Source organism: Ictidomys tridecemlineatus, chromosome 4 (genome assembly GCF_052094955.1).
Source record: "Ictidomys tridecemlineatus isolate mIctTri1 chromosome 4, mIctTri1.hap1, whole genome shotgun sequence".
NCBI classification, from domain to species: domain Eukaryota; kingdom Metazoa; phylum Chordata; class Mammalia; order Rodentia; family Sciuridae; genus Ictidomys; species Ictidomys tridecemlineatus.
The window spans coordinates 15,687,636-15,714,490 of NC_135480.1; the positions used below are offsets into that span (position 1 = coordinate 15,687,636).

Here is a 26,855-nt window from a genome sequence, read left to right on the forward strand (position 1 = left end):
CTAATAATATTTTGGGCTGAATATTGGATATAGTCAAATGTTTACTAGTTTAACTGCCTTCCAAATATTGGGGGCCAATTGTAGTCTACCACAGAGGTGTGACGAGGATAATGCCTAGAATATATCCCTAGACCTTGGAAATAAAATCAGGCCAAACAGAACAACCAATCTGTCTGGGTGAATCTATAGTACTACTTAGACATATTTTTTATTTGTAAAAATATGCTTACTTTCGAATATCATAAATTCGAGAGTTTGGATGTATCTCATTTACACATGCTTATATACCCCAAAATATCTCAGGAGACAATTCTGAAGAGTTTCTGACTGTGCTGATGTCTGTATCCAAATAGGTTTTGTGATAATCATCGATGGAAAAACACAATCTCACCCTGGTGCATGAGTTCATTCTGATGGGCATCACCTCACGCCCTGAACTGCAGGCTCCCTTTTTTGGGCTGTTCCTCATCATCTTTGTGGTCACAGTGCTGGGCAACTTGGGCATGATCATCCTCACCAAGGTGGACCACAGCCTTCAAACACCCATGTACTTTTTTCTCAGACACCTGGCTCTCACTGATCTTGGTTATTCTACAGTTGTGGGCCCCAAAATGTTAGTAAATTTTGTTGTGGATGAGAATACAACCTCCTATTTTTTGTGTGCCACACAGCTAGCTTTCTTTCTTGTGTTCATCATTTGTGAACTTTTTATTCTGTCTGCAATGGCCTATGACCGCTATGTGGCCATCTGCAACCCACTGCTCTACACTGTCATCATGTCACAAAGACTATGTCATGTGCTGGTAGCAATTCCTTATCTCTACAGCATATTTATTTCTCTTCTAATCACCATAAAAATTTTTAATTTACCTTTTTGTGGCAACAAGATTATAAGTCATTTCTGTGACAGTCTCCCCTTGATATCTTTGTTGTGCTCAAATACACATGAAATTGAATTAATCATTTTGATTTCAGCTGGGTTTAATCTGGTTTCATCCCTTGTGATACTCCTATTTTCTTACCTCCTCATCCTTGTAGCCATTTTCAGGATGAACTCTGCTGAAGGAAGGCACAAAGCTTTATCTACTTGTGGATCCCATCTGACGGTAGTCATAGTGTTCTATGGGACTTTGATATTTATGTATGTGCAGCCCAAATCCAGTCACTCCTTTGATACTGATAAAGTAGCTTCCATATTTTATACATTGATCATCCCCATGTTGAACCCCTTGATCTATAGCTTTCGGAACAAAGATGTAAAATACGCCCTTGAAAGGATATGGAAAAACTTATGCAATGTTGTTTCTTAATGTTCTCAATATGATTCTTATAAATTAGACTATGGACATAAATTTTTGGTCTGTGTGTATTGAAAGTCAATGGCAAGAACAAATGCATTAAACTACATATCCATGTGTTTTCATATATTCTAGACACATGTAACTACTCTAAGAAGATTAATTTAAAAAAAAAAGAGTAGTAAAAGGGCTGAAGATGTAGTTCAGTAGTAGGAAAGCATTCCCCAAGCATGCAAGAAGATCTGAATTCAATCCTCAGATTCTCAAAAATAAATACATACATACATTTATACATACACAAAAATACATCAATTAATAAATGAACCAATAAATAGTAACATATATTTACCTTCCCTGAGAGAGTTCAATGAATATGTTATACATAATATGTCAATATATAAGTCAACTTTATAACACAATGGAATGTTGTAAAGAAACCAAGCAAAGGAAGTGAAAAGGCTGAGTGGGAATAGGGACAGTAGGTGGTGCAGAGGGAAGTGGCAAGAGTTTCTGTGTTTTTCTCTCCCACTTGAATAAAATCCAGGGCTGCTTTTCCACCTGTGTGTAGGTGTTGGTATTCCTATAACTCCTGTTTGTTTGTTTTTACAGGCTTTACCATTTTTATGGTGTATTTTGGAATTGTAATTGATACACTATGTTTACCTGGTGTGTAAAGAGATAAATTAGTCATATGAATCTGCTCAAATGCAACTATTCCGAACACTGCTGTTCCATTCTCTCATGGATGCTCTCATTTCTACATATAAGTCTATTAACTGGATACAATTCGTTTTTCAGTAATCCTTAGGTCCTCATTGGTACCTGTATTTGTCTCCATCAGTCCACTTGCTCCACATCAGTGGATGTGCCAGTTAAGATAATCTTTTGCATCCATTCAGAGAAGCCCTTAGGTTGGCTCTTTTTCTGAAGTGGTTGTTCCTAGTTTATTTCTGGCTGTTTGTTTTCATGGATTGTAATATTTTTGTAAAGAAAAAGTAATTATCATTATTTTAATGTAAAGTTCCAGTTGTTTCATATTTTGTATTAAAAAAGATCATTATATGTTTCCCATTTGTTGGGTTGTTGTTTCTCCACATGGATCAGTATTGATCATGCACTATACTTTCATGATTTGACTGCATCTTTTTTGATCATTTTGCTTGTGAGAAGTGAAAGAAAACAATCCTATAGATGGCACCTTAGAACATTTCTAATATAACTGAGATTATGTCAATAAGAAAAGATAGAGTTTGTTTCCTTCCAGGCACAGTTTCTTCATACCACTGCCTGTGTTTCCCTAGGGACATTTTTTCCTGATTTTTTTTTTCTCTTTGGTAGTTCTAGGAATAAATTGAATCTATCAGTTTGAATATTTGCTTACATCAGCATAATGAAATAAAAGTTTTCTGGTAGCCAATAAAATTTGAACAAAATATTACATTGGAATAACACTAAAAAGTGCATAGTACCTTGTTAAGTGAGTAAAATATTATCAAATGATTGATTCAGTTAAGATGAATTTTTGAGGTGTTGGTCAGTACAATCATATAATAATAATAATAAATCACATATATTTAGTTCTATATAATTTTTCATGTCTTAGTTAAGCCTTCACAATAGCTTTACAGAATGTCTTACTAAAAGTTCCATTTTTTTACTAGGATATAGTAGAGACTGAGAAAAGGGTAAGTAAATTGCCAGAGTTCACCAAACTATTCGGGAATTGAATCAGCTTTCAAAGCCATTTGATCAATATCCACTTTGAATTCTCTTAACAATTTTCCTATATTGTCTCTTAATATGCTTCACTTTTGTCACTGGGAGATGACAGAGATTAAGATCTTACTTTTTAAGGTGTCAGGTCAGGAGGAAAAAGGCAAAAGGGTGACTTATGAGTATCTTCAAGGGAGTGTATGGTACAGCTTGGTGACTGCAGTACACCATATAATCATTCCCATTCAGTTCCAAATCTATGATTTAACCAAATATGAACCAAACAATATAAAAATAACAATACAGAAATAAAAAAACAACACAAATATAAAACAATAGATTATAGTATATATACAATTATTTGTGTGGCATTACATTATGTTAGGTGTTATAACTAATCCAGGATGCTTTAAAATATACAGAAGGCTAGGCGAAGTTTACAAAATCATATAGAGAATCTAATATATGGGTTGGTGACAAGTTAGCAATATTATTTTGTTTACTAGAATTAGACCAGAGAACAGAGTTTGTGTACTCAGCATATGTACACATACTAAAGAAAAAAAAGGTGAAATAGTACACATAAATCACAATCATTAGAAGTCATTCATTCTATTTCTATACAGAAAAAAAATGATATTCATCAACATCCAAAGTAAAAATATGTTATCTATGTAAGCAATATAGAGCAAAAGAGAAAACCAATTGTCACTCTATTGATTCAGCCTTAGTGAAGCTAATCTAATGTTCATTGATTTGCATGTAGGACCACTATTATGCATTATTGCTATAAATATAAATAAATAAAAATAAATTTTAGAAAGTTAGAGGAGGAGAACTTACATTCATCAGAAGAAGACATAAGTGGACAAAAGGTATGTAAAAAATACTCAGCATCAGTACATATTATGAAATGTAATGAGTTATTACTTCATACCTATCCAAATGGCTAAATTTCCAAATTTATTAAAAGAAACAACAAATGTGGTAAGAAACTTGGACAACAAGAAACTCATATATTTTTGATAGAAATGTAAATTATTACAACTATTATAAAAACTAGTATGAAGGTTCCCCCAAGAATTAGTGATAGAAATGCCAAATGACCCAGTAATCCCACTTCTATACATATATTTGTGTACACACACACATACGCACACACACAAATATACATATCTTCAAAGGGACTGCAATCAAGATGTAGAAGAGGCATTTGTATTTCCATGGTGATTTCTTCACAATAGTCAAACAATGAAAACCATGTAAGTGTCCATCAGTAGATGAATGAATAAAGAAAATGTGGCATATTAACACAATGGAGTACAGTACAGCTTTAAAGGAAGGAACTCCGGTCATTTGCTGTAATCTGAATAAATATAGAGGACAATATGCCAGCTGAATTAAGCCAGGCATATTAGAGAAATAATACATGATCTTTACTTAAACATGAAATCTAATGTAGTTGAACTTGAATTCACAGAAATAGAATAGAATAATGGTTATTATTATTTATCACATTATATCACCACATTGTACCCTGTAAATATGCAATTATGATTTGTCAATAATTTAAACAATAGTAATAATAAATTTAATAAAACACAAAAAATGAAGATTCATTTTAACAAGTCAGAAGATGAATAAACACATGTATTAAAATATCCAGAAATTTCTTCTAAAAATAAGAAATATGTTTTAAAATGTGCAGTGTGATTCACTGGAAAAATGGATTATCACACAGGAAAATGAGAAGGGTAACTCAAAATTATACCGATCCTTTGAAATTGGTGGTGTGAATTTCCTAAAAGCTTTGCCAATGTTGTTAACTAGGTTTTTGTGTTTTATCAACCACTTCTGTAAACAACAGGAAACTGGAAAACAGATGTAACCTATGTTCTCAGATATCTGACACTTGGTGCACGGGACTGTGGTCTATGAAAGGGTACTTTAGCAGTTCCTGATAGTGGTTAGTGACAGGACATAAAGGGAAATCAACAATTGTGTTTAAAAAAGGACACACAGAACAAGCCAGGCTGAGGCACCTGGTGTGTGTGAGATGAGAACTGGAGTGGAATCAGAGAAGGGATTAGGAGGCTGTTTGAGACTTTGGATGACCACTAAAATACACATATTACAGTATAATTTCATAAAGCAGATTTTGAAAGAATTACCAGGGAAAGAGAAATTTCCAGAATTTTTGTGATGAAAATTACCAGTTCACCCAGGTTTGAGATGTCAATTAAACAATAGTAATAAAAACATTCTAGCAACTGGTACTGATGGAACTTAATAATAATTTAGAGCATTCACAAGAGACTGCTGCAGACAGATGAATTCACCCCAGAGGAAAGCAGTCACCAATCCTTATGTTAACAGAGCTTAGCATTAATCCTCAAAATATGTATAAACTGACATGCTAATAAACAAACTGTCCGCCCAAACAAAACTCTACATGGTTTAAAGTAAGATTTGACACTGAGATAATGAATGACTTTTCCATTTCTTCAACTTTTATTTTGAGGGATCTTGTCAGCCAAAACCATTAGATAAAAATCTTACAGGGCTCCCACAGTCTTTGTGATACAAAGAACCAAAAGGCAAAGTGTGTGATAATCACAGCCACAGGAAAATTAAGAATGAATCCCAGACAGAATACAAACAGGGAAAAAGAAATATATTTGCACGAATTCTGCACAATTCCATCCCCTGGACCATCTGGCACATAGGAGAAAGATGCTAGGGGCCTAGAATAGAAGAAAATATTAAGTGATATTTGCATTAACACCCACAGTTAGTTATTATTTATTTACTTATTGTGGTACTGGAAACTGAGCCCAAGTCTTTGTACATTAGGCAACTTCTCTGCCACTAACCTACTTAAATATGAGTTTGCAATTTGAGGCACATCATGTTAATTTCCTTCTCAAATAAAAATTTTAAAATGAACAAATAAAATTAATACTCTTAAGAGGATGATTTAAAATAACCACATCTCCATAGCATATTATAATGTCCAAAATGAAATTCAAAATTTCTTGATGTATAAATATACAGGAAAATTAGAACAAGGATTTTTCCCCCAACATAGGCTAGCTCTATGTCCTTTTGCTCCCTATATGTCTTAGCAGTATTCAGTGACTCTAGATGCTTAGCTGAGGCTACACCTAGTTGTCTGAACTCTCTAGCCCATCTTGTGCCCTGCATCAAAATCTGTTTTGTACATGTGAAAGTTTAGGGTGATGGAGAACTTTCTGCCACTCTTAGTGGATGCATACTTATCTTTTATATCCCTGCAGGATCTGTGTCAAAGAAATATAAACAAAAGTCAAAATAGTAAGACTTCCAGAATAAAATCTGAAAAAAAAACTAGTTTTAATTACCATGCATATAAAAATTTTAAAAATCAATAAAATAGAAAAACAATCAATTTAAATGGGCAAAAGTTTCATCACTTCATAAAAGACCATATATTGATGACCAAGTATCTGGAATGCTATCACAGTTATTAATTTCCGATAAATAAAAACTCAAATCACAATGAGATACCACCTTGCACTATCTCCCATTTCTTGTTTAAAAAATCAGAATATATTCCTATACCAAATATTGGAAAGGATTCTGAGAAAATAAGAACTTCACATATCACAGTTGTTGGTAATGTTTGTAAAGCTGACAGCTTCTTCTAAAGTTGAATGTTATATAAGCTAAGATCCAGTGATCTTATTTTCAAACTCATAAACATAAAAAAGTACACATATCTGCAAATATACTTGTGTATTAGAATTCATACTATATTTTCCCTAATAAGCCCAAAATCAAATATTCATCAATAAGAGAATAGTTATAGAATTTTGATACATTCATGCAATGGAAAATCACATAAAAAAACAAACTCATAGATGATTTTGAAAGCAATATGCTGAACTAAAGGTGCAAAATTAACAGTAAGTTTTGTGTGATTCTACTTGTATGAATTCAAGAAAAATAAAAAAGGATCCTGGAGAAATGTTAGTGGCCTGATGGCAGAAAAATGTTGTTTGTCAGGATTAAGGGTTTAGAAAATTTCCTTAGGCTGGAGGCTGTGCTGGGCTTGGGGAGTACAAAGCGTGAGGAAACTTTCCTTGGCGTTAAAAATGTTTTATATCTTGATTTAGGTGTCAGGAAATAGGCAAAAATATAATGTATTTTTAAACATGTCAACTTGTGCAATTTAGATCCATGTCCTTTTGAATGAAAATTCCCCTCTGTTCTTGTCATAGCAGATTTTAATTTTGATAAATTAATTTGGATACTGGACATTATCCAAAAGAATTATTATCTTTGCTCAGGCAATATGTCATTATAGTATCATGATCATTATAGGTTTTCCATACAAAAGAAAAGTTATATATGTCATTCATATAACATGAGGCTCCTATTCCAAGTATTCTAGTCATTCATTAGTTATGTGTCTTCAGGCAAGATAAGAGCTCAAATGTCTTTCGAATATGAGAATAGTTACATTTAACACACACGTATGATCAAACAGATACATTTTAGCCTCATGTCTGCTGTATATTTTATCTGAGTAATAATCTAAAATAAAAATCCTACACATTAGCACTAATGTCCTCTAAAATTCCATCATGGCTTTGGACATGTTCATTTTACTGAGAGAAAGCCAGTTTCAAAGTATTTTCCATTGTTATGAATATCTTTAAAATGTTTTAGTCTACACAGGAATGTACAGATCATTTATGTTATTTTTCTCCTTTCTTTGAGTTGACTCTATATTTATATTTCTTACTGGGGAATATGTAGAATGTCCCAGACAATTAGTGGTAAAATCCAGCCAATTTTCTGAATCTCTTAGATGATTTAGGCAAAATAATCTGCAAAGATTACATGTAACTTTCTTAGAGACCATTAAAAAGAGGGAGGAAAACTATAGATTCTTCCTCTCTAAAGAAAAAGGAAGAGAAGTTTGGGATATGAAAATTCAATTTCTCCATAAAGATATATGAATAACAAGGGACGTGACTCTTGGCTTCTTACTGCAGACACTGTGGATCACAGCTGAAGCACACTGCAAAAATTAAATATATCCCCTGTTAATTGGGCTTTGTTGGAGTTGGAACAGAAGTGAAAACTGATGTGAGTCTTGACATTTAAAACAAAACAATACTCAATAACATTCGCTCACATTGATATGGATATGAGAGTGTTAGCAAAGAAGAGTATTTTTAAAAGGATGAAAAGAATATTTTCAGAGCTCACCTTAATATATGCTGAATATTTATTTCTTTCTACCAATCAATATGGAGAAATGGAGACTGGGTTTAACCTCCCATTTAAACTAGAAAAACAAAAACAAAACAAATATACAACATATAAGATACATTTATTTTCAAAAACTAACACCAGTCAATAAAAGGCAGTTTCTCTAAATGATGAAAGACAAATAAAGTGATTCCTGTGATATCCCCACCTTTTTGGCTTAAAAACGTCTGAGGAATTCCTAGAAAAATACTGAGGGGAATATACAATGTTGAGAGCATGATAAAATAAATTAGCTAGAATTTGCAACAAAACAAAACAAAAACAAAGCCGCCAAAATGCATCAAGCTTCAGAGAGATAGCTTGATTATTTTCAGGATAACTATGCTCAAGTAATCAACAGGTGACTGAATGGAACATGCCAATGGCATCCATCCAAAACTGAAGAAAACTCATCTGAATGTTGAAGAGAACAGTGTCCAACACTCATAGACAATATGTCAGGACTATAGCACTCAAAAAAAAAAAAAGTTTACTCCATTAGAGCAGAATAATTTGCCCTAGAATACTTACTGCTCTAGATTCATCTAAGAAATTATGAAAGCAATATCCAAAAGGATTGTTTCCAATTGACTGTATTCCACAACAAAGCTCAATAATATTTATGAAAAACAGAATTATTCAGAGTACAGAAATCAAAATAACAAAGTATGTGGTACATTTAATTATTTTTAAGCATATGAAAAATCTGGACATTTTAAAGCATGCTGAGCAGAATAATCAATGAGAATGGACCAAGGTAGCTTGGAATGCAGGTCAATAGGGAGCACTTTGCTAGCTTGCAAGAAATTCTAGCTGGTTTATTTTTATCAGTGACCAAGAACTGACACACATTACTACTATCAAACAAAGAAATTCAATTTTTATGACACTGTATTCTTCCAAAGTTGTTAAGTAGAGACACAGATGATATTAGCAACAGAAATTGAACTGCTAGAGATAAATGTAGAATGCACAGGAAGAAAAGTGTTTATTAGGGTATTCACAGCAGTTTAAACACTGTAAAAGAAAGCATAAGCAAAGTTGTTCATATAACAATGAAAATATCAATGTGAAGCCCAGAGTTAAAAAAATCCATGATTATTTATTTGGAGTGGTAGAGTTGGAACATTAATGTCAACAGCAGCTTTTAACAATAAAATCAAAATTTAACAATAAAATCATTATTCTGCAGCATAATTTTCTAGAAAAAGTTTCTAGAAATAAAGGTGTTATTTTTCTTGAGTATAAATATCACTATTATAGTTCCTAACACATGACAGCAGTAGGAAGAAGTTCAAAACAATAACAGCCAAGTTTCAATAAGTTGTATCTGATGCATGAATGTTGTCCATGGGCATTTTACATGCACCATGATTGAACATGCACAAAATGAAAACTAACACTCAATGTGATTGGAAGGTGCTGTGAAACATGGATATTCATTTACTCATGGAGATTTTGCACATTAGTGCATCCAAAAAGAAAGAAATGTTAAAACATATAAGAATAGGATATGTAAATACAACTTCACAGAGAAACTTTTGGAGTTTTTAAAGACTGATTTTTTGTTATTGTTGTTTTTAATCAGGGGACTATTAATATTGAATTTCTTTCCATTTTACCAAGTATTCTTCTTTCCATTTTACCAACTCTTCTCAAAGCCCATTTTATATCCTTGTTCTTCAAGCTGTAGATAAATGTATTCAGCATGGGCTCACAAAACACTGGTAGAATTCCCTTGCTCAACATATCACTCATTTGCTGGTCTCAGATAGGTATGGAAGAGGGACGCACAGAATATAGTGACAGCTGTCAGGTAAGAGCCATAGGCAGAAAAGGTTTCTTTTGCTGTTATCCTTTGGAATGGATCCTCATAATGGTGATGAAGTTGAAGATGTAGGAGATGAGGATAATGAGTAGGGAATCTGTGAGATTAACCCTTGCAGATAAGAATGTGGTGGTTTGCTTTATGTGAGTGACAAAACATACCAACATTAAGAGAGGACAGAAATGATTGTACTGTTGGGTCCACAAAAGGACAAGACAGAGATCAATATCACCTGCCTCATGTCCACCATAGAAACCCAGGGGTAAGGAAAAGTGAGTAGGAAGTTGCAAACTGACCCAGACATTTTGCTGTTATAATGTAGATTCTTGAAGATTGTGATTGTCATGTAGCTGTCATAGGCCAAGGAACCAAGCAGGTAATAGTAAGGAACAGAGTCACAAAATCAAAACACTGGGCCAGACAACTGGTGAAGGAACAGTTTTCTCCTTAGACAAGAACTTAGGAAGCATCTGTGGGAAAACATTATTGGTATAAAATGATCTCTGCATGCTACATGAGGCAGAAAAAGTACATGGGGGTTCACTTGAACAATGAATCTGATTAGTAAAATGCTTCCCAAGTTCCTAGGTGGGGTGATGAGGTAAATCAGGAGAAACACCATGAACAGAACCGGCTGCAGCTTTGCCAGACTGGCCAGTCCGAGCAGGATGATCTCAATCACCTCAATGTCATTGTGTTCCAGGTATGTCCTCATCTTCACACTCTCAAATAGGAAAAAGAAGAGAGAGAAAATATATATACAATCTGAGAATAACCAAAATTAACGAACACTGAAACAAACTGGAAAAGTCTCAACAGATACCTGCAAGTGGTTTGTGATGCTGATTAAACCAGGCCATATTGGAGATTTTTTTTTAAAGTTCTTGCATTGTACATTTTTGCATTTCCCAAATGGAATGTTAACATAACAATGATTTATTTTTGCATATAAGTGTTGCTAATTGGGGCACAGAATCAGGACTCCTGATCCTCCACCCTGGTTGCTGCCATAGTCTGATAAGGGAATGGGGCCAATAGGTACTCCTGCATAGACTGGTTTTTAACATTGCCAGCTAAAGCAAATCTTCTATAAATCGGGGTATGCATCTTTCTTGAGAGTCTATCTTGATGCATTCAGCTTCTATTTCTTCCTCCTTTCTTACTTACTATTCCACAGCAATGAACACCTCCCTGATACTTTGGGTTCTGTTCATTCCAGCTCCTTTGTTCCAAATCAACAACTGATAATTTGGAATGTTTCTTTGCCTAAATATTCATGTCTGATCTTGCAAATATCCTTTTATCTCACAACATTCCATTTTAATTTCATATTCCATGTTTATACTTCAATTTTTCTCATATTCTTTAACTCTAACTTTAAATCTGATCCATCAAGAAGTCATGTCATCTCTGTTATCTATCCTTTCTAAGGCAAAATTACCTCCTGTCTAAGCTCCTGCAATGATTTCTCTCCTTTCGCAAATAAAATTCCATATTCTCCAACAATGGCTAGTGGTAAGAGAGAAAATGAATCACATCATGATACTGACTTGGTAAAATAGTCCAAGTTTTACTATCATGCTTGGACTAACATCTACACTTTCTAGGGACCTATGCAATGTCTTCCTACCATGTCTCTTAACTCTTCAGATTTTCTTCTCCTGTCATGTTGACCTTCTAGTTGTTCTGAGAATATGCTGAGCACACTTCACCACAGGGTCTTGCATATGCAGTTATTCTGCCTAGAGTATTCTTTACCCAGATTTTTGAGTGACTTGTTACCAACTATGCTTTAAAGAAATAAATAATAGCTTATTCTGAATCAAATATGCTTAGTTTAGGAATACAGATGCACCAAAAATGTGTGTGTGTGATTATGTATTTTTTATATAACAGTGAAGGGCATAAATCAATACATTCAACATATTTGCTGGTGGAGGCATTAAGTAGGTAGCCACACAGAGCAAGGGATTTTTTTTATGTAGGTTTCAAATGTTATGACATTTTGGATTTAGGGTCAATGAAGGATACAGGTCTTTTAAGCTTTAACAATATACTCTGTGAGATTTATCTAAGAGTTACAAGAATGTTCGGCTAGATGCAAAGGTTAAAAGTGAATAGTTTCCTTAAGGGCCTAAGATAACCTAAGATCATTTTGGCTCTTTTCTCACCTCATTCCACCTCTCCACAGTCATGGTGTTCTACTCAGGCGAAACTTCTGCAGGACCTTTAATGCACATTGGTTTTCGTAGCAGAACTTCAGCTTCACAGACTCATTGCATAATTTTATTGAAATGGCTCTTCTAGTGATAAAGTCATCTAATTGCTGACTTAGATGGTGAACAAGTGAAGCATAATTGAAGGTTCCTGGCTCTGAATCCAAAGCATGCTGTTCTCCTACATGTTTGATATGGATGTAGAGGCTGATCATGGCCCTGGAAAGGGAAGAGAGAGCAAGAGTTATTCTGTTGCTCTCCTGGGTCTATATGTTATTTATTCAGAAGAAAGGAGCAGAAAAGCAAGCCTAAACCACATTGAAAAACTCAAATTAACTGCAGTACTCTTTGCAATTATAATATCTCCTTTCTACATAAAGCCTCAAGTGAGTTCAGATGCAAAAAGATGATGTTTCCCTGGCCTCTGAAGCTCTAACAATGGTGAACCCAGTAATATCCTAAATCTTTAACAACAAAAATATTACTATTATGCCTGTTATTACCTCTACTGTATTCTCAGTTGAGTAACTATTGGGACTCATTCTGGCCTAGGTCAGAGAGTTAGAACAAAATTCTGCTCAGATGGGTAAACTTAAGGGCACTTAATGAAAAATATTGAGAATAAAAGCAAGATTAAAGACAATCATTGAAGGAAATTGAAGCTACTGTGGCTAATGATAGGAAACACAATGCATTTCTAGTTGTTATTATTTCTATTAAAAAGATAAATATACAAGGTTCTAAATTGGCAAGTAACTAGCCCAGGTTCAAGACGAGTAAATCGAAATTTCTGTGCTTTCCAGACTTCATAACTTTCTCCGTATGACATACAGTATTCTATTTTACAGATTATAAATAAGAAAACTTTATATTTTCTGAAGTTAGTGAATATTAAGATGGCATGAACTAAAATGAATAATGAGCCCTATTGCTTCATCATCCTTGGGAGATTTGATTCCCTGGAGATTGTGGGAATTGAGCAAAGATCAAGTTCTTAATGAGTTGAGAATTTTCAGAATAGCAAGATGGTGATATATTATAATCAAATGGTTTTCTGTGTGATATAATTGGACCATAGGGATTAGAATACTCCCTTATAAACTCTTCAGATTCTTCATATGAATCCTGTCATTGTGAGACCACCCACCTTTTCAGGTAGGACTAGACATATTTTAAATTTTATATCTAGAAATAAACATTTAAATTGATAAAAAAATAAGCTGAGCTAGATTATAGTATCATGAAATTGCAAATTAATTTATTAAAATGATGGTATTGTTCTCAGAACAAGGTACATATAAATAAATGTACAGTAGAATGATGTTAAGAATGGTGAGAAAATGAGACCAAAGAGAACATCAATTTCATCAATAATTATTGACTTTTCCCATTGGGAAGATATTGATCTAGATGTTGGTCTGATTGCTGATTAGATACAATCCTTGGCCCTAAGGAGTTTGTGCTTGGAGGCTGGATTTTATATTAAAATACTCCTTCCTCATTCATCATAATATCCATAGGTGTAGATTTTTAAATGATTTTACATGCCAGACATATCTTGAAAGGTTTTCATGATATAATTACCTCCCATAGAAGCAATCACTGTTACTAACCAAATTTCATCAATACCATAATTGAGGCACAGAGAGATTAATAATTTCCTGGAGGCCACACAACTAGGAAGTAGAGAAACATTGTGCATCCACAATGTGGTAATGCAAACTTCCAGTAACTGTTACTTGGTTGACTTTCAATAATTAAACAGCACTGCTCTCTCTTGCTTCATGCAAGAGAAACAAATTAATGGGTGGTATTAAGTAAAATGTATGATTCCTTCTAAGTTCACCAATTTACTTTATAAGCATTATGTATTATAATGTCTATAACTTCTGTTTGAGAAATAGCCACTTTGGGTTTAAAATCCATATTGATTATTTAAGGTTAGTTAAAAGAAACATTTAATGAAGTCTACTTCTTCAAATTTATCTTTCTACTTCAAACTGAGCCATGAAAACATGCCAAGGAGACAATACCTTTATTCAAGCTGAGGACTAATGATTTAGATTCTTTCTGGGACTAAGAAGTGACAGGAAGCATTCTCATGACAGAGTCTCAGAATAAGGTCAATGTCAGGAGGGCAAAGCCTGGGATGCCCCAGAGCCACCTATGCTGCTTGCAAATGCTTTTCTCTGAGTTTTCCTGACAGAAATCATGGAGGATATTGGTTACCTTAGAAGGAAGGCTCTTTACTAAAAAGTACTCTGTTAAACTATCTAGAACGCTTACTGCTTGAATAACTTAAATTCTCCACAGTAAAAAATAAATATATATGTTAGTTGTTTTCAATATTGATTAACATTTCAATAAAGACACGAAAAACATCTTTCAGCAACAAATATCTGTCTACCTCTTTGGCAATTATTATGATAAAATTCAGTGGGACCTTGTGTGCTTAAAAGAATAATAAAGGTTTAGCTTAAATATAATAAAAATCCAATATAATAAATATTTCATTCTGTTAGATGACAGTTTTGCATCTTCTTACCCTGGCCCTTAAGTTCAAAGTTCTCATGTGTGGAATAGGATAATGAAAAGAGCAAAAATACTTGAAAGTCAAGTTTAAGAAGTGCTTTTGCAAAGTGACCTGTTTCCATCATGAAACTGAAGTTACTAAACAAAAGTCATATAACATCAACTCAACTGGGTACACATCATCAAAGGAGAATATTTGTTTTCCATAATGGTCTTCATGGTCACTTATATCTTGCTTAAATGTTAGAAGATACAATTTATGATATACAAAGTATGCTCTCAGTTATATAACAATATTACTATTATTTCTCTATGATGTAAAGTATAAATAGCTTATGTTTTAAGGTAACTATAATATGGTTATGTTATAGCATTTAAATTTTTTTTGCAAGAAATAGAATGGGGTAGAATTATAGCAAACCAATACATATAGAATTTCATTTCTCTTATTTTGCTTTATCGTCTCCCCTACCATCCTACCATAGCCTATTAATACATTATGTTTTTACTTACATGCTTCATTATGAGTCTTTAAATCTGCCAATATACTTGTGTGCAAAAACAAATGAATAATGTTCGTGTGCTGTATATATCTTGTATAGATAAAAATAGTTCAGAATTACTTTTGTGGCAGGAAGGGTGGCCACACCTGTAATCCAATCAACTCCAGAGGCTGAGACAGGAGAATTCCAAGTTCAAGGCCAGCCTGGGAAGCATAAAGAAATACTTAGTAAATTTGTGTGGCTTAGTCTTGGGGGAAAAACAAAGACTGAAAATACAGCTCAATGATAAAGCAATAAAGCATCCCTAAGATTCAAACAAACAAAAAAAGACTTACTTTTGAATTTTGTTGCCCCCAAAACAATTATATTTTTCCAGCTGGGCAAAAAGTTAGCAAAAATTTGGTGTTATAAAGACTACCTGAGGAGACTAGATGGAAAAAGTTACCATATATTACATGCTGAAAGGACAGTTTTAAATCAATCTTGGGTTCAGAGGGTGAAGGAAACAAATTCTACATCTACAAAGATGTGCATGTTCCTTCAGTTTAACATTCCTAAGTTCATTCAGCTGTGAAAAATGTACATAAGTTTCAATGGCTGGCATTTTGATACCATATCCAAAGTGTATGATAAACAAATAATTAAAATTTTAGAGAAGCAACATTCATACACACACATTCAAGGAAATGGTAGATGAACAAATATCACAAAGTCATGGAAAAATATAAAGTCTCCTCAAATATAAAAAGACCTGCAGAAAGTTCTGAGAGAGACCTATTTAAAAATGGGAGTTCATAACCCACTTGAATCAAATGTATGAAATATGATATGTCAAAAGCTATGTAATGTTTTGAACAACTAATAAAAAAATAAAAAAATAAAAATCTGACTGTGGAGCTCCATAACACTTTAATTTAATGCATCAGTCACATGGTTATTGGGTTTTCTTCTTATGGCACATGCCAAAGATAGAGAGAAGAGAGAAGTATCAGATATTAAGGAAGTCAAATATGACAAAAGACAAAAGCAATTTTAATTCCTTTTCTTTAGGCCTTATTTAGAGCCAAGAAAACATAATGTTGAAGAAAAACCACACGGTGGTAACTGAGTTTATCCTGCTGGGACTGACAGATCGAGCAGAGCTGCAGCCTGTCCTTTTTGTGGTGTTCTTGGTCATCTACCTCATCACAGTAACCGGCAATGTGACCATGATTTTCTTAATTAGAGCTGACTCAAAGCTTCACACCCCAATGTACTTCTTCCTCAGCCACCTGTCCTTTGTAGATCTCTGTTATGCCACGAACATCACCCCTCAGATGCTGGTTAACTTCTTGTCCAAGAGAAAAACCATTTCCTTCACTGGTTGCTTTATACAATTCCACTTTTTCATTGCCCTGGTGATCACAGACTATTATATGCTCACAGTGATGGCCTATGACCGCTACATGGCCATCTGCAAGCTCTTGTTATATGGTAGCAAGATGTCCAGGCGTGTGTGTCTCTCTCTTGTGGCTGCTACTTACGTTTATGGGTTTGCAAATGGTCTGGCCCAGACCATCCTGATGCTTCGTCTGTCCTTCTGTGGACCCAATGAGGTCAACCACTTTTATTGTGCAGACCCCCCTCTCCTGGTGCTGGCCTGCTCAGATACCTATGTCAAAGAGACTGCCATGTTTGTGGTGGCTGGATCCAACCTCACCTGCTCCCTCGCCATCATCCTCATCTCCTACATTTTCATCTTTGCTGCCATTCTTCGAATCCGCTCTGCTGAGGGCAGGCAGAAGGCCTTCTCTACCTGTGGGTCCCACCTGACGGCCGTCACAGTGTTTTATGGAACATTGTTCTGCATGTACCTGAGACCCCCTTCTGAGACATCTGTGGAACAGGGGAAAATTGTGGCTGTATTTTACATCTTTGTGAGTCCCATGTTAAACCCTTTGATCTACAGCCTGAGGAACAAAGATGTTAAAATGGCAATAAGGAAAGTTGTCAAAAAGGAATTGTTTGCTTAGTAAGCTAGACATGGTCACAGGTATATAAAGATATCTTTATTATCTCCACAATTAATAGAATTTTAAATTAGCATGTCATATTCTGTCTTTGAATTTTTTGTCTTTCTTAATTCACATATTGGACTTATATTGTATGTTATTATCTGGAATTCATGGTGCCTTCTCAGTCAATTTTTATTTTTTCAAAAAAAATCAAATTCAATGCTAAGCCTAGAGACATTGTTATTGCTCTATAAAAACCAATTCAGAAAAGATGATCCTATCACAAAACAAAACAAAACCCACAAATAATTCCATCCATGGTACTCACATTGATAAAGTTGTAAAGTACAAATTCCTATGATCATGACAATTACTTAGGTATCTGTGGTGTTTAATGACCTCCATACAATTTTCCAGAAACTCCCCACATTCCTACTATAATTAATGTTTTTTTGTGTATATTTTAGATTTTTCCTTTAAGATCTATCTTCCAACTGTTTACACTAATACAATGTATTCCTCTCCCATTGGTTGTTAGTGGAAATGTCGAATTTCCTTTAGAAGAGCTTTGAATATTTTTGATGAGTGTTTATCGCCCACCACATCAACCCTCCCTCACTCATTAATCATCATTTCCTGTTCTTTTGAAATAAATAGATTGCTTTTGAGTATTAGCCATATACATACATGGATATTTGAGTGTTTGTTTAAAATTTGTTACAGATAATTTGTTTATTGCTGATTCTAACTGATCTTGTTACAAATCCACATCTTCATATTGCCTATTTTAAAATTCTGAAATTCATATTTTTTTTAAATTGAGACTTTTTTATGTGTGTGTGGTGTTAGGGATTGAACCCAGTGTCTTGTGCATATGAGGCAAGCACTCTACCAACTGAGCTATATCCTCAGCCCAAATTTAGACTTCTTTAATTAAGATATATACCTTTTCTTGCTGTGTGTAGGTGTATATGTACTTTATATGTATATGTACACATAAATACATACGTGTCTTATTATCTGTTTTTAATGTCATATCGTTTGAAAAGTTAAAATGTTATTAATTTTATATATTGCCAGTTCATTCCTATTTCACTTTATTGTTTCATTGTTGGTTCTTAAAAAGTTAAAATGGTGTTGAGGATGTGGCTCAATGATAAAGCCCTTGCCTAGCATGTGTGAGGCCTTGAGTTCGGTCTCCAATATAATGAAAGAAAAAAGTTAAAATATCTATAGGTATGACAAATTTGATATTTACCTATATTATTAATAATTTTTAGGATTTACTTGTTAAATTCTTTAATGAAACGTTTTGAACCTATAGCCCAAAATAGAAAATGATGTAGACACTCCTTTGTGAGCCCAACTAGTCATTATGACATCTCCATGCAAAGTAATATTTTCAGGTAATTCAGATATTACAAAATCGACTCTTTGCTGCCTTAGTTTGTTTGTTTCCCCATTTTGTATGATAAATGCTAGTATAAATTTCATGTTTCTTATCCCTGCATAGAGTCCCTTCGTTTTCCAGGTGTTTATGTATCTGAAGGATTAAATAGTGTTGTTTTGCTAGATTTAAAACTTCATAGTGTTGAAATCATTCTATGTATCTTTCTGCAATTTATTTTATTTTCCCCTAATATTGACAGATTCATCCATGCTGATTCATGTGGCAGCAGTTTCCACTGCTAAACTCTATGCCACAATGTAAATAATGTCATATTATGTGTCCCTTTCATTCTTGATGGCCAATATCACTTCTTTACTTTCCTGAAAAATGAAGACAAAGTGACAAATTTGCTTCTGTAATTCTAAATATGTTCCATTGAAAGAGTCACTCTTGGAGGTTGGTAATTTTGGGGTCCTAAGACATGAGCATCTTTAACTACATACAGCCATTGGCTTTACCAATTCATACCTGCCGACAGGATTTGAGTTTTCTCTTTATTCCATATTCTTGCCAACACCAACATGGTTGGACATCTTAAATGTTTCCCAATTTGATGGATGCAAAGTACATTTTTGTTTCTTCTCTTGAGTTTGAATCATCTTCACAAATGACTTATTTTAAAATAATTGACACTAATTAAAATTTCCCTTTTCATATTCAGTCTGTATCCATATTCCTTGTGCATTTTTTGTTTTATCTTTATTTTTTCCATTTATACTAACTCCTATGTGTTCTTTACTAGGTCCAAATATTTGAGTGTTTTATGTATTGTAAATATTTCAACATATTTATAGCTTGTGTGTAATTTTTTTATGCAACATACATTTGGTGGGATGAAAATTATTCATCTTAACATAACATACTCTTTTCTTCTTCTTTTTTTTTAATTGAGATGCTTGTGTCAAATCAAGGACTTTGTGCATACTAAGCAAGTGCTCTAAAACTGATCAAAATTCCAGTCATACACAGTTCATATTTATTAACCTTACTGTATAGTTGTATTTTATGTGTTATTTAAATAATTCTTTTTGCTTTTTTTCTGTTATAATTTTCTTAATGTTTTAGATTTTTTCTTTGAATATTAAGGACTTTTTTCTTCCTAGTATTGAAAATCCAACAGAAAAGAATAAAATTCTCTTTTTAATGAAAATAATCACTTTTACATTTTTTGAATACTTCTTATCTTTTTCATTAAATCTTTTCTTGAAAATTCTTTCTCACATCAAGTTTTCAAACAAGTGTTAATTTATGGAATCTTTATCCTAGGATTAATTTGTTAAATTGCTTCAGCATGAAAATTTATACACTTATCTTCAAAAGTAGGTTTAAAAACCCATATGTCTTCTTCTTTAAGAGTATATTCTTGAAATGTCTCTGAAAGAAAATGTCTGTAAACTCTATTGAAGCACCTATATTCTTTCCATTTCGTGTCCTTCATTTTTTTAATAAGCTTATAAAACCTGCTTCATTCATCCTACAGTGGTGTCTAAGAGAATGGGGAAAATAAGTTGCAAACTGGGTCAATTTGCAGACCTGAAAGTCATGTTTGATATAAATACCAACCAACTGTGATTTCAAGAAAAATAAATCAGGCCATGCATAGGAAGTGGTAGAGCAGAAAAGGGCCCTCTCTGGAAATAACTTTTGAGCAAGGTCGGAAAAGGGATAATACAATGTGAATGATGCTGGAAGTTTTTCACAGACACGCAGTAAGTACAAAGGTCCTGAGGAGAGATCTTCTGAGGCTTTTTAAGGGAACAGCAAGGAGACAAACATATGGACCAGGGTGAGAAATTAGAGGAAAGAAAGAGTTTCAATAGTGAAGGTGTTTGGGAGTGAGTGACAGATCACATAGGCCTCTCCATTTTTCATATGACCCATATGATAGTTGTTTCTCTCCAACTCTAGTCTGCAAACTGCATGAAGAAGTACACAAGGGCAGTGTTTGTCCTATAAAATAAAATGTTTAAATATTTTTGGAAAAAAGAACGATGTAATGAATTAAGTGAAATGAGTTGGGATCATATGTTAACCAGAATCCTGAAGTTTAGAGGCTGGATTTGGACAATTCTATCACCATTTAATTCAACACTATGCTCAGTGGGGTCTCGGGATGTTGAAAAACTTCCTGTTCTAAGTTACTCTCTCAAGTATCAGTGGTTCAGTGGGGAAGATGCAATTCATTTGCCTCAGTGAGAAATATATGTATGTTTTAAATAGGGATGGATATTTCAGAATTTAGACTTTTGAGTGTTTTACAAAGACCAAACCTTGAGAGAAAGAGAACATGACTGATACTTTGCCTTGGACTCACAAGCAGCACTTTGTACTCTGTGGAATTCCCTGACCTAGTCTTAGTCTTGCCACAGTGGATCCCATATTCCACTTGCGTCATCATCAAAGTTATATGCCTTCTAAATCAGAAACACTAAAGCTCCATTCCCCCAAAACCAATAAAATAGAATTGTATTACTAAATAACACTAATTGTAGAGGATATTACTTAGGGTCAGAAGATAAAATTTAACATCAGAGTTTCAACCTTTTTCAGAAAAGAAGTTTCAAGTGACTAGTCCCTGAGAGCTGAGGTATGTACTGTCCTCTCACAATAAATTGTGCTATTCCCAAAAGCTCAGTCCTTGTCCCAGATGCCAATCCTATAGTGAGGATAGTGAGGGCCTGGTGTTAAGAAAAAGAAGTTTCATAGCTTTGCTAGCTAAGGAGAAACACAGGGACTCTGCCTTAGAGGCTGTGATTCTGCCCATCAAGGGGAACTGGGGGCTTTTAAAAAAGGTGATACAAAGACTACTTTCCATGTGTTCTCTGTTGGAGTTGTAGTTCACTTGTTAATTTTGGAGAGAGTCATTCCTGAGCTCTTCTGATGCCAACCCCAAAACTGAATTTCCTCATCCATGTGGTGGGTGTGTGCTCAAGGACAGAGGACTCTGCTTAGGATGGGGAAGAGAAGTAAATCTGTTTTCCTTGAGATTAGGGAGGGGGAGAGATTAGGAAAGAAGGGAAAGAGGAAGAGAAAGAAGCATGTCCTTTCAAAATTAAGTCACACTGGCAGAGCAGCAAGAGCTATATTCAAAGCACTGTTACAGCATGTGACTCACCACATAAGTATTTCAGAGTTTCTAAATCTGAAGTATGTATATATGATGAGAAAAAAGTAAACTGCATTCTTCATATTCATATGCCCCCCCCCAGCAGGAATATATGCATCACATAAAATGATTACATTTGTTACTTTGTACATTTATTTTGTATCCAATATGATGTGTATGTGTATATGTATTTTTATGTGCACAAAGAGGAGACTTGAAAACGGCCTTCAATTTTTAAGATGGCTGGCTATTTTATTTGTAGATTTTTAGCAGATTTTAGAGACACGGAAAGGGCATGTAAATACATTGCTGGTGGGACTGCAAATTGGTGCAACCACTCTGGAAAGCAGTATGGAAATTCCTCAGAAAACTGGGAGTGGAACCACCTTTTAGCAGAGGTATACCATTCCCCTGTATATATCCAAAGGAGTTGAAATCAGCATACCACATGACAGAGCCACATCAATGTTTATAGCAGTTTGCTTCACAATAGCTAAGTAATGAAACCAACCTAAGTGCTCTTCAACAGATAGATGGATGGAAAATGTGATGTATATATACATAATGAAATATTACTCAGCCATAAAGAAGAATGACTTTATGACATTTACCAGTAAATGGAAAGTTCTGTAAACTATCATGCTAAGTGAAATAAGCCAATTCCAAAAAACTAATCTTGAATATTCTCTTTTATATATAGATGCTAACACTCAGCAAAGATGAAAGGGGAAGAATAGAAGCTCAGTGGATTAGACAAAGGGGAATGAAGGGAAATGAGGGGACATAGGCATAGGAAAGATAATGGAAAGAATCTGACATGATTTTCCTGTGTAATGTATTAATATATCCCACTGAATCTTAACATTGTGTACATCCACAAGACTAGGATCCTAATTAGAATAAGATATTCTTCTTGATTGTATAAATACGTCAAAATAGACTCTACTGACATGTAAACTAAAAAGAACAAATTTACAACATCAATTTAACACTATTGCAGTAATCTAATTGAAAGATTTTTTTTGTCTTGGAAGCTGGTAGCAGGAATGGAGATACTAGAAAGTAGTTGGCTTATGAACATACATATCTCACAGGTAGAGCTAACCTAACTTCAGATGCACTGGATATAAAGTATGTGAGGCAGAGAAGAGTTAACCAATTACCCAGCACATATTTATCAGGTTATTTAAGTTCTTCTGAGCAAATGATAGAATAGAATTGTCATTTTCTTGAGGTAGGTAATGCAGTGCTTAGAGTAGATGAGGGGTGGCTGAGGCTCTTGGTCAAGTTGAATGGCTATTATATGTCAATGTGGAAATAGGAGCAGGACAGTTGAACATGAGACAGGCTGATCTCTTGCAAAGAGGTTAATTCTGGAGATGTAAATTAAGGTGTTGCCATATTTAGATAGTTTTTAAAACCATGAAGCTGAATAAGATCACCAAAGTAATAAAGTGTAAACAGAAAAAGCGAGAGGACTAAGGAGTAAGCTCGGAGGTACTGCATTAAAAGGGAGAAGAGAGGAATAAACAAAATCATGAGAAGGAGAAAACACATTGGAGGAGGAAAACACAAGTCACTTGTTTTGAGATATAGGAGAAGAAGGTTGTTCAAGAAAGTAAGCAATGAAGCCGGATGACATTGACAGGACAGGGAAGGTGAGACAGGAGACCCACCGTAGGGACTGAGCAGTGTAAAGGCCCCTGGTGATTTCACAAGAGCAATCTCACAGAGCGATGGCGGGAAAGTGAATGAGAGTGGGCTTGAAGAAAACAGCAAAGAAGAATTGTAGACAACAAGAGCTTCCCCCATCAACACCTTTAATTGCCAAGAGGGATGCAGAGGGGAAAGATGGTGATGGAGGCACAAAGACGACGGGAGGAAGAGAGAGAGGTTGAGAGGACATTGGAGGGGCAGAAATAAGGGTCTTAGATCTAAGGGCTCCCGCAAGTACACACAGACACTCATGTTTATTTTTTAAAGAAGAAGTCTGCTAAATTTACTTAAGAAATCTTGTTTTCTTCTGTAGAATTATAGAGTTATAATACACACTTTCTCAGTATATATATAATTATTTTTTTGGTGGTGCCCGGGATTGAACCCACGCCTCTGTGCATGTGAGGCAAGCACTCTACCAACTGAGCTATATCCCCAGCCCACTTTCTCATAATCTTATGGGAAAGAATGAGCTATTTCATTTTTCTGGTATTTTTTTTTTTTTTGCTCTGCAAGAAACATTTTAATTAATTTATAAAACATCATTTTCAATTAATAAAATTTTTTACACAATTTTCTTCAACGTTCTCTTTTTCTAATTCCCACAAGTGAGTAATCCATTTTCAGGAATGGGTATGAGCCAACCTACAACACTCAGAATTCCTACTCTTTTGACTCAGAGATCACTCAGAACTGTAGTCTACTCATTTTGTGGCACTTCTGGTCATCTATATCACCATATGGTTAGAAACCTTAGGTTCCTATATCTCCAGATTGATTTAGGACTCCACATGCTTATATATTTTTGGAATCTTTCTTGTATTAAGAAACTTCTGCTGTTCTTCTGTCATTGTGTCTAATATGTTGGTATATTTCTAGGTGGAGAATACAGTCATTTTATTTAAGGAATATGTGACTCGATATATTTTGGTTCTTTTGTTGGTCTTGAGGGTGCTCTTTTTTTTCCCTGTGAATCTGACTATCATAACATGTACAATTGTCTTCATTCTCCCCATCTCAGCATCCTTCTGGTGTGGGCCACATATTATGGGGCTTTATGAAGGATGCCACTCACAATGGATTTACATTCCAGCTTATTCCTGCCACTCAAAGACATCAGTCAGTTTTCTGTGACACTTCACCCCTCCTGAAACTCTCCTGGTCTGACCCACATTATTGCTGAAGTTTTCCTTTTTGCTTTGGCCAGTTGTAGTGAGCTGAGCTGCCTCCTGATGATTCTCCCATTGATAGTGGTCTCTGTATTTTGGGGATAATCTTGTCTATGCATTTGGACCCCAGATCTAGCTCCTGCATGGACCAAGACAAAGTGGAAAATTGTTTCCCATTAAAACCTGTTTTTATTCCTCTGTTTTGAGTCAAGAAATCATGGGGCTTTGTGATTTCTGAGGGAACTCAGAAATAACTGAATCCATCTCCAGTCAGTCTGCTCCACTTCATTCTTCCAAGAGGCTTCTGTACAAATAGGGGGATAAATGCAATGTCCCAAAGATCTTGTGCAACATGGATACTCTATATAAATTCCATCTATGTTCAAAATAATCAAACATGACATATTAACATTCTGATCATGGGTGTAAAGCTCAGTAGAAAAATAGCAGGAACAGAGGAAGACTGAATGTCAGGAGCCATGTCCCATGGCTTCATGATCAGAGAGGGGATGGCTCAACTGCCAGGGGAGATGTGAGGAGGAGTAGGCTGAGGCACAATGTGTGCAAGGACCGACCGGAACAAGACTTCAGGCCTGCCTCTTCACCTCAGTGAGCAGGCAGAAATATTAGAACTAAGTTCTGAAAGCTGTGTTGAAATGTAACCTTGGCATATAATCTAGATGGCTGGGACTAATGGCAATAATATAACAATACAACTATGTACAATCTCCCATGTCCATGTGTGCAGTCGGTGAGCTTGTGAAGAAATTACAAGCCTTCTACATGGTGGGTGGGAAAGCAAAATGCTGCATTGTGTATGAAAAATGCATGGAGGTTCCTCAAAAGTTAAAAAAATAGAGCTATAATCTAGCCATTGTGCTTATAGTCTAGATGTTCTATTTTCTGGGTATATGTATAAAATAATGAAGATCAAGATCTTGGTTTTCCCATTTACCACACATTATTAACAATAGCTATGGAAACAACTCCACTGCTACTGGTGGTTGAGTGGATGAGAAAATGTGGAATATAAATATAATGAATTATTATTTGGGTTTAAAAAGAAGGTGATTATACTGTGTGTGACAATATATGTGAAACTAGGGGACATTAAATGAAGTGAAATTAGCCAGCCACAGAGTCAAATGCTAGAGCAGTCCACTTATGTGATGTATCCACAATGATTAGACTCATTTCTACACAGAGGAGAAAGGTAATTTCCAGGAGCCGAGGAAAGGGTGCCAAGGCCATGTCCTGTCCAACATGTATAAATCTTAGTTGTGCAAGATGACCAGTTTTTACAGATCTGGTGTGAAACATTTTGCCTATAGTTAACAGTACTATATTCTAAACTAAAAGATTCAGTTAATTTTACCTTGACATCCTCTGTGTGTATCTGCACAACAATTTGTGTGCATAGTTTATGTTTATTAAAGGTGTTCAATGACTGATTAAATGATGGTTGTTAGTTTGAACAAATTTAGCTTCATGAGTAGTTAGTGTATTTTGAACATACGTGTTGATTATTCATGCAGACTTTGTACAAAGATTTGTTTATAATTCCAGAGATATACCAATTCATATAATATTTACTATATATTTATAATTGAAATTATAGCAAAGCCTTAGTATTTTGGGGACAGATTGTTAAGAAAAGTCTGCAGAGTAACACAATAATTCTATAATAACCTTGTTATCCTTCACATGACTAAGATAATATTCCTCTCCTGAATTCCATTAGTGTTTGATATGAAAGTATAGATTATTACAGAGAAAAACTTGAAAACCCCAAGATTGGCTCTTCAGGATGGATATACTAATGAGCAGAGAGGTAAAATGAAGATGACTCATGACTTTAGAAGGTCTCTCAAAGACAAGTGTTTCTACCCTCCATGTCCTGTGCTTCGACTCTCAATCAGTTTATTGGTAGCTAAAGCAAAATAATTTTTGAGCTCTGCTTATTTAATAAGTTAATACTTAAATCCAAGTGGGAGCAGGTTACATAAGCAGTTTCTTTAGACCCCGTGTGTCA

The 26,855-nt window shown here is 34.6% G+C and overlaps 2 protein-coding genes and 1 pseudogene across 2 annotated transcripts; 2 read left to right on the plus strand and 1 right to left on the minus strand.

Moving 5' to 3' along the window:
• The first annotated feature begins 371 nt into the window (after positions 1-371).
• Positions 372-1,310, plus strand: LOC101956478 (olfactory receptor 8K3). Its single transcript, XM_005331692.2, has one exon. It carries the CDS (start codon positions 372-374, stop codon positions 1,308-1,310), a length of 939 nt encoding a protein of 312 aa, XP_005331749.1.
• Positions 1,311-9,893: 8,583 nt separating this feature from the next.
• On the minus strand, positions 9,894-10,852 carry LOC144376625 (olfactory receptor 5M5-like; annotated as a pseudogene).
• Positions 10,853-16,464: 5,612 nt separating this feature from the next.
• On the plus strand, positions 16,465-17,400 carry LOC144376626 (olfactory receptor 5M5-like). Its single transcript, XM_078044876.1, has one exon. It carries the CDS (start codon positions 16,465-16,467, stop codon positions 17,398-17,400), a length of 936 nt encoding a protein of 311 aa, XP_077901002.1.
• Positions 17,401-26,855: the final 9,455 nt, after the last annotated feature.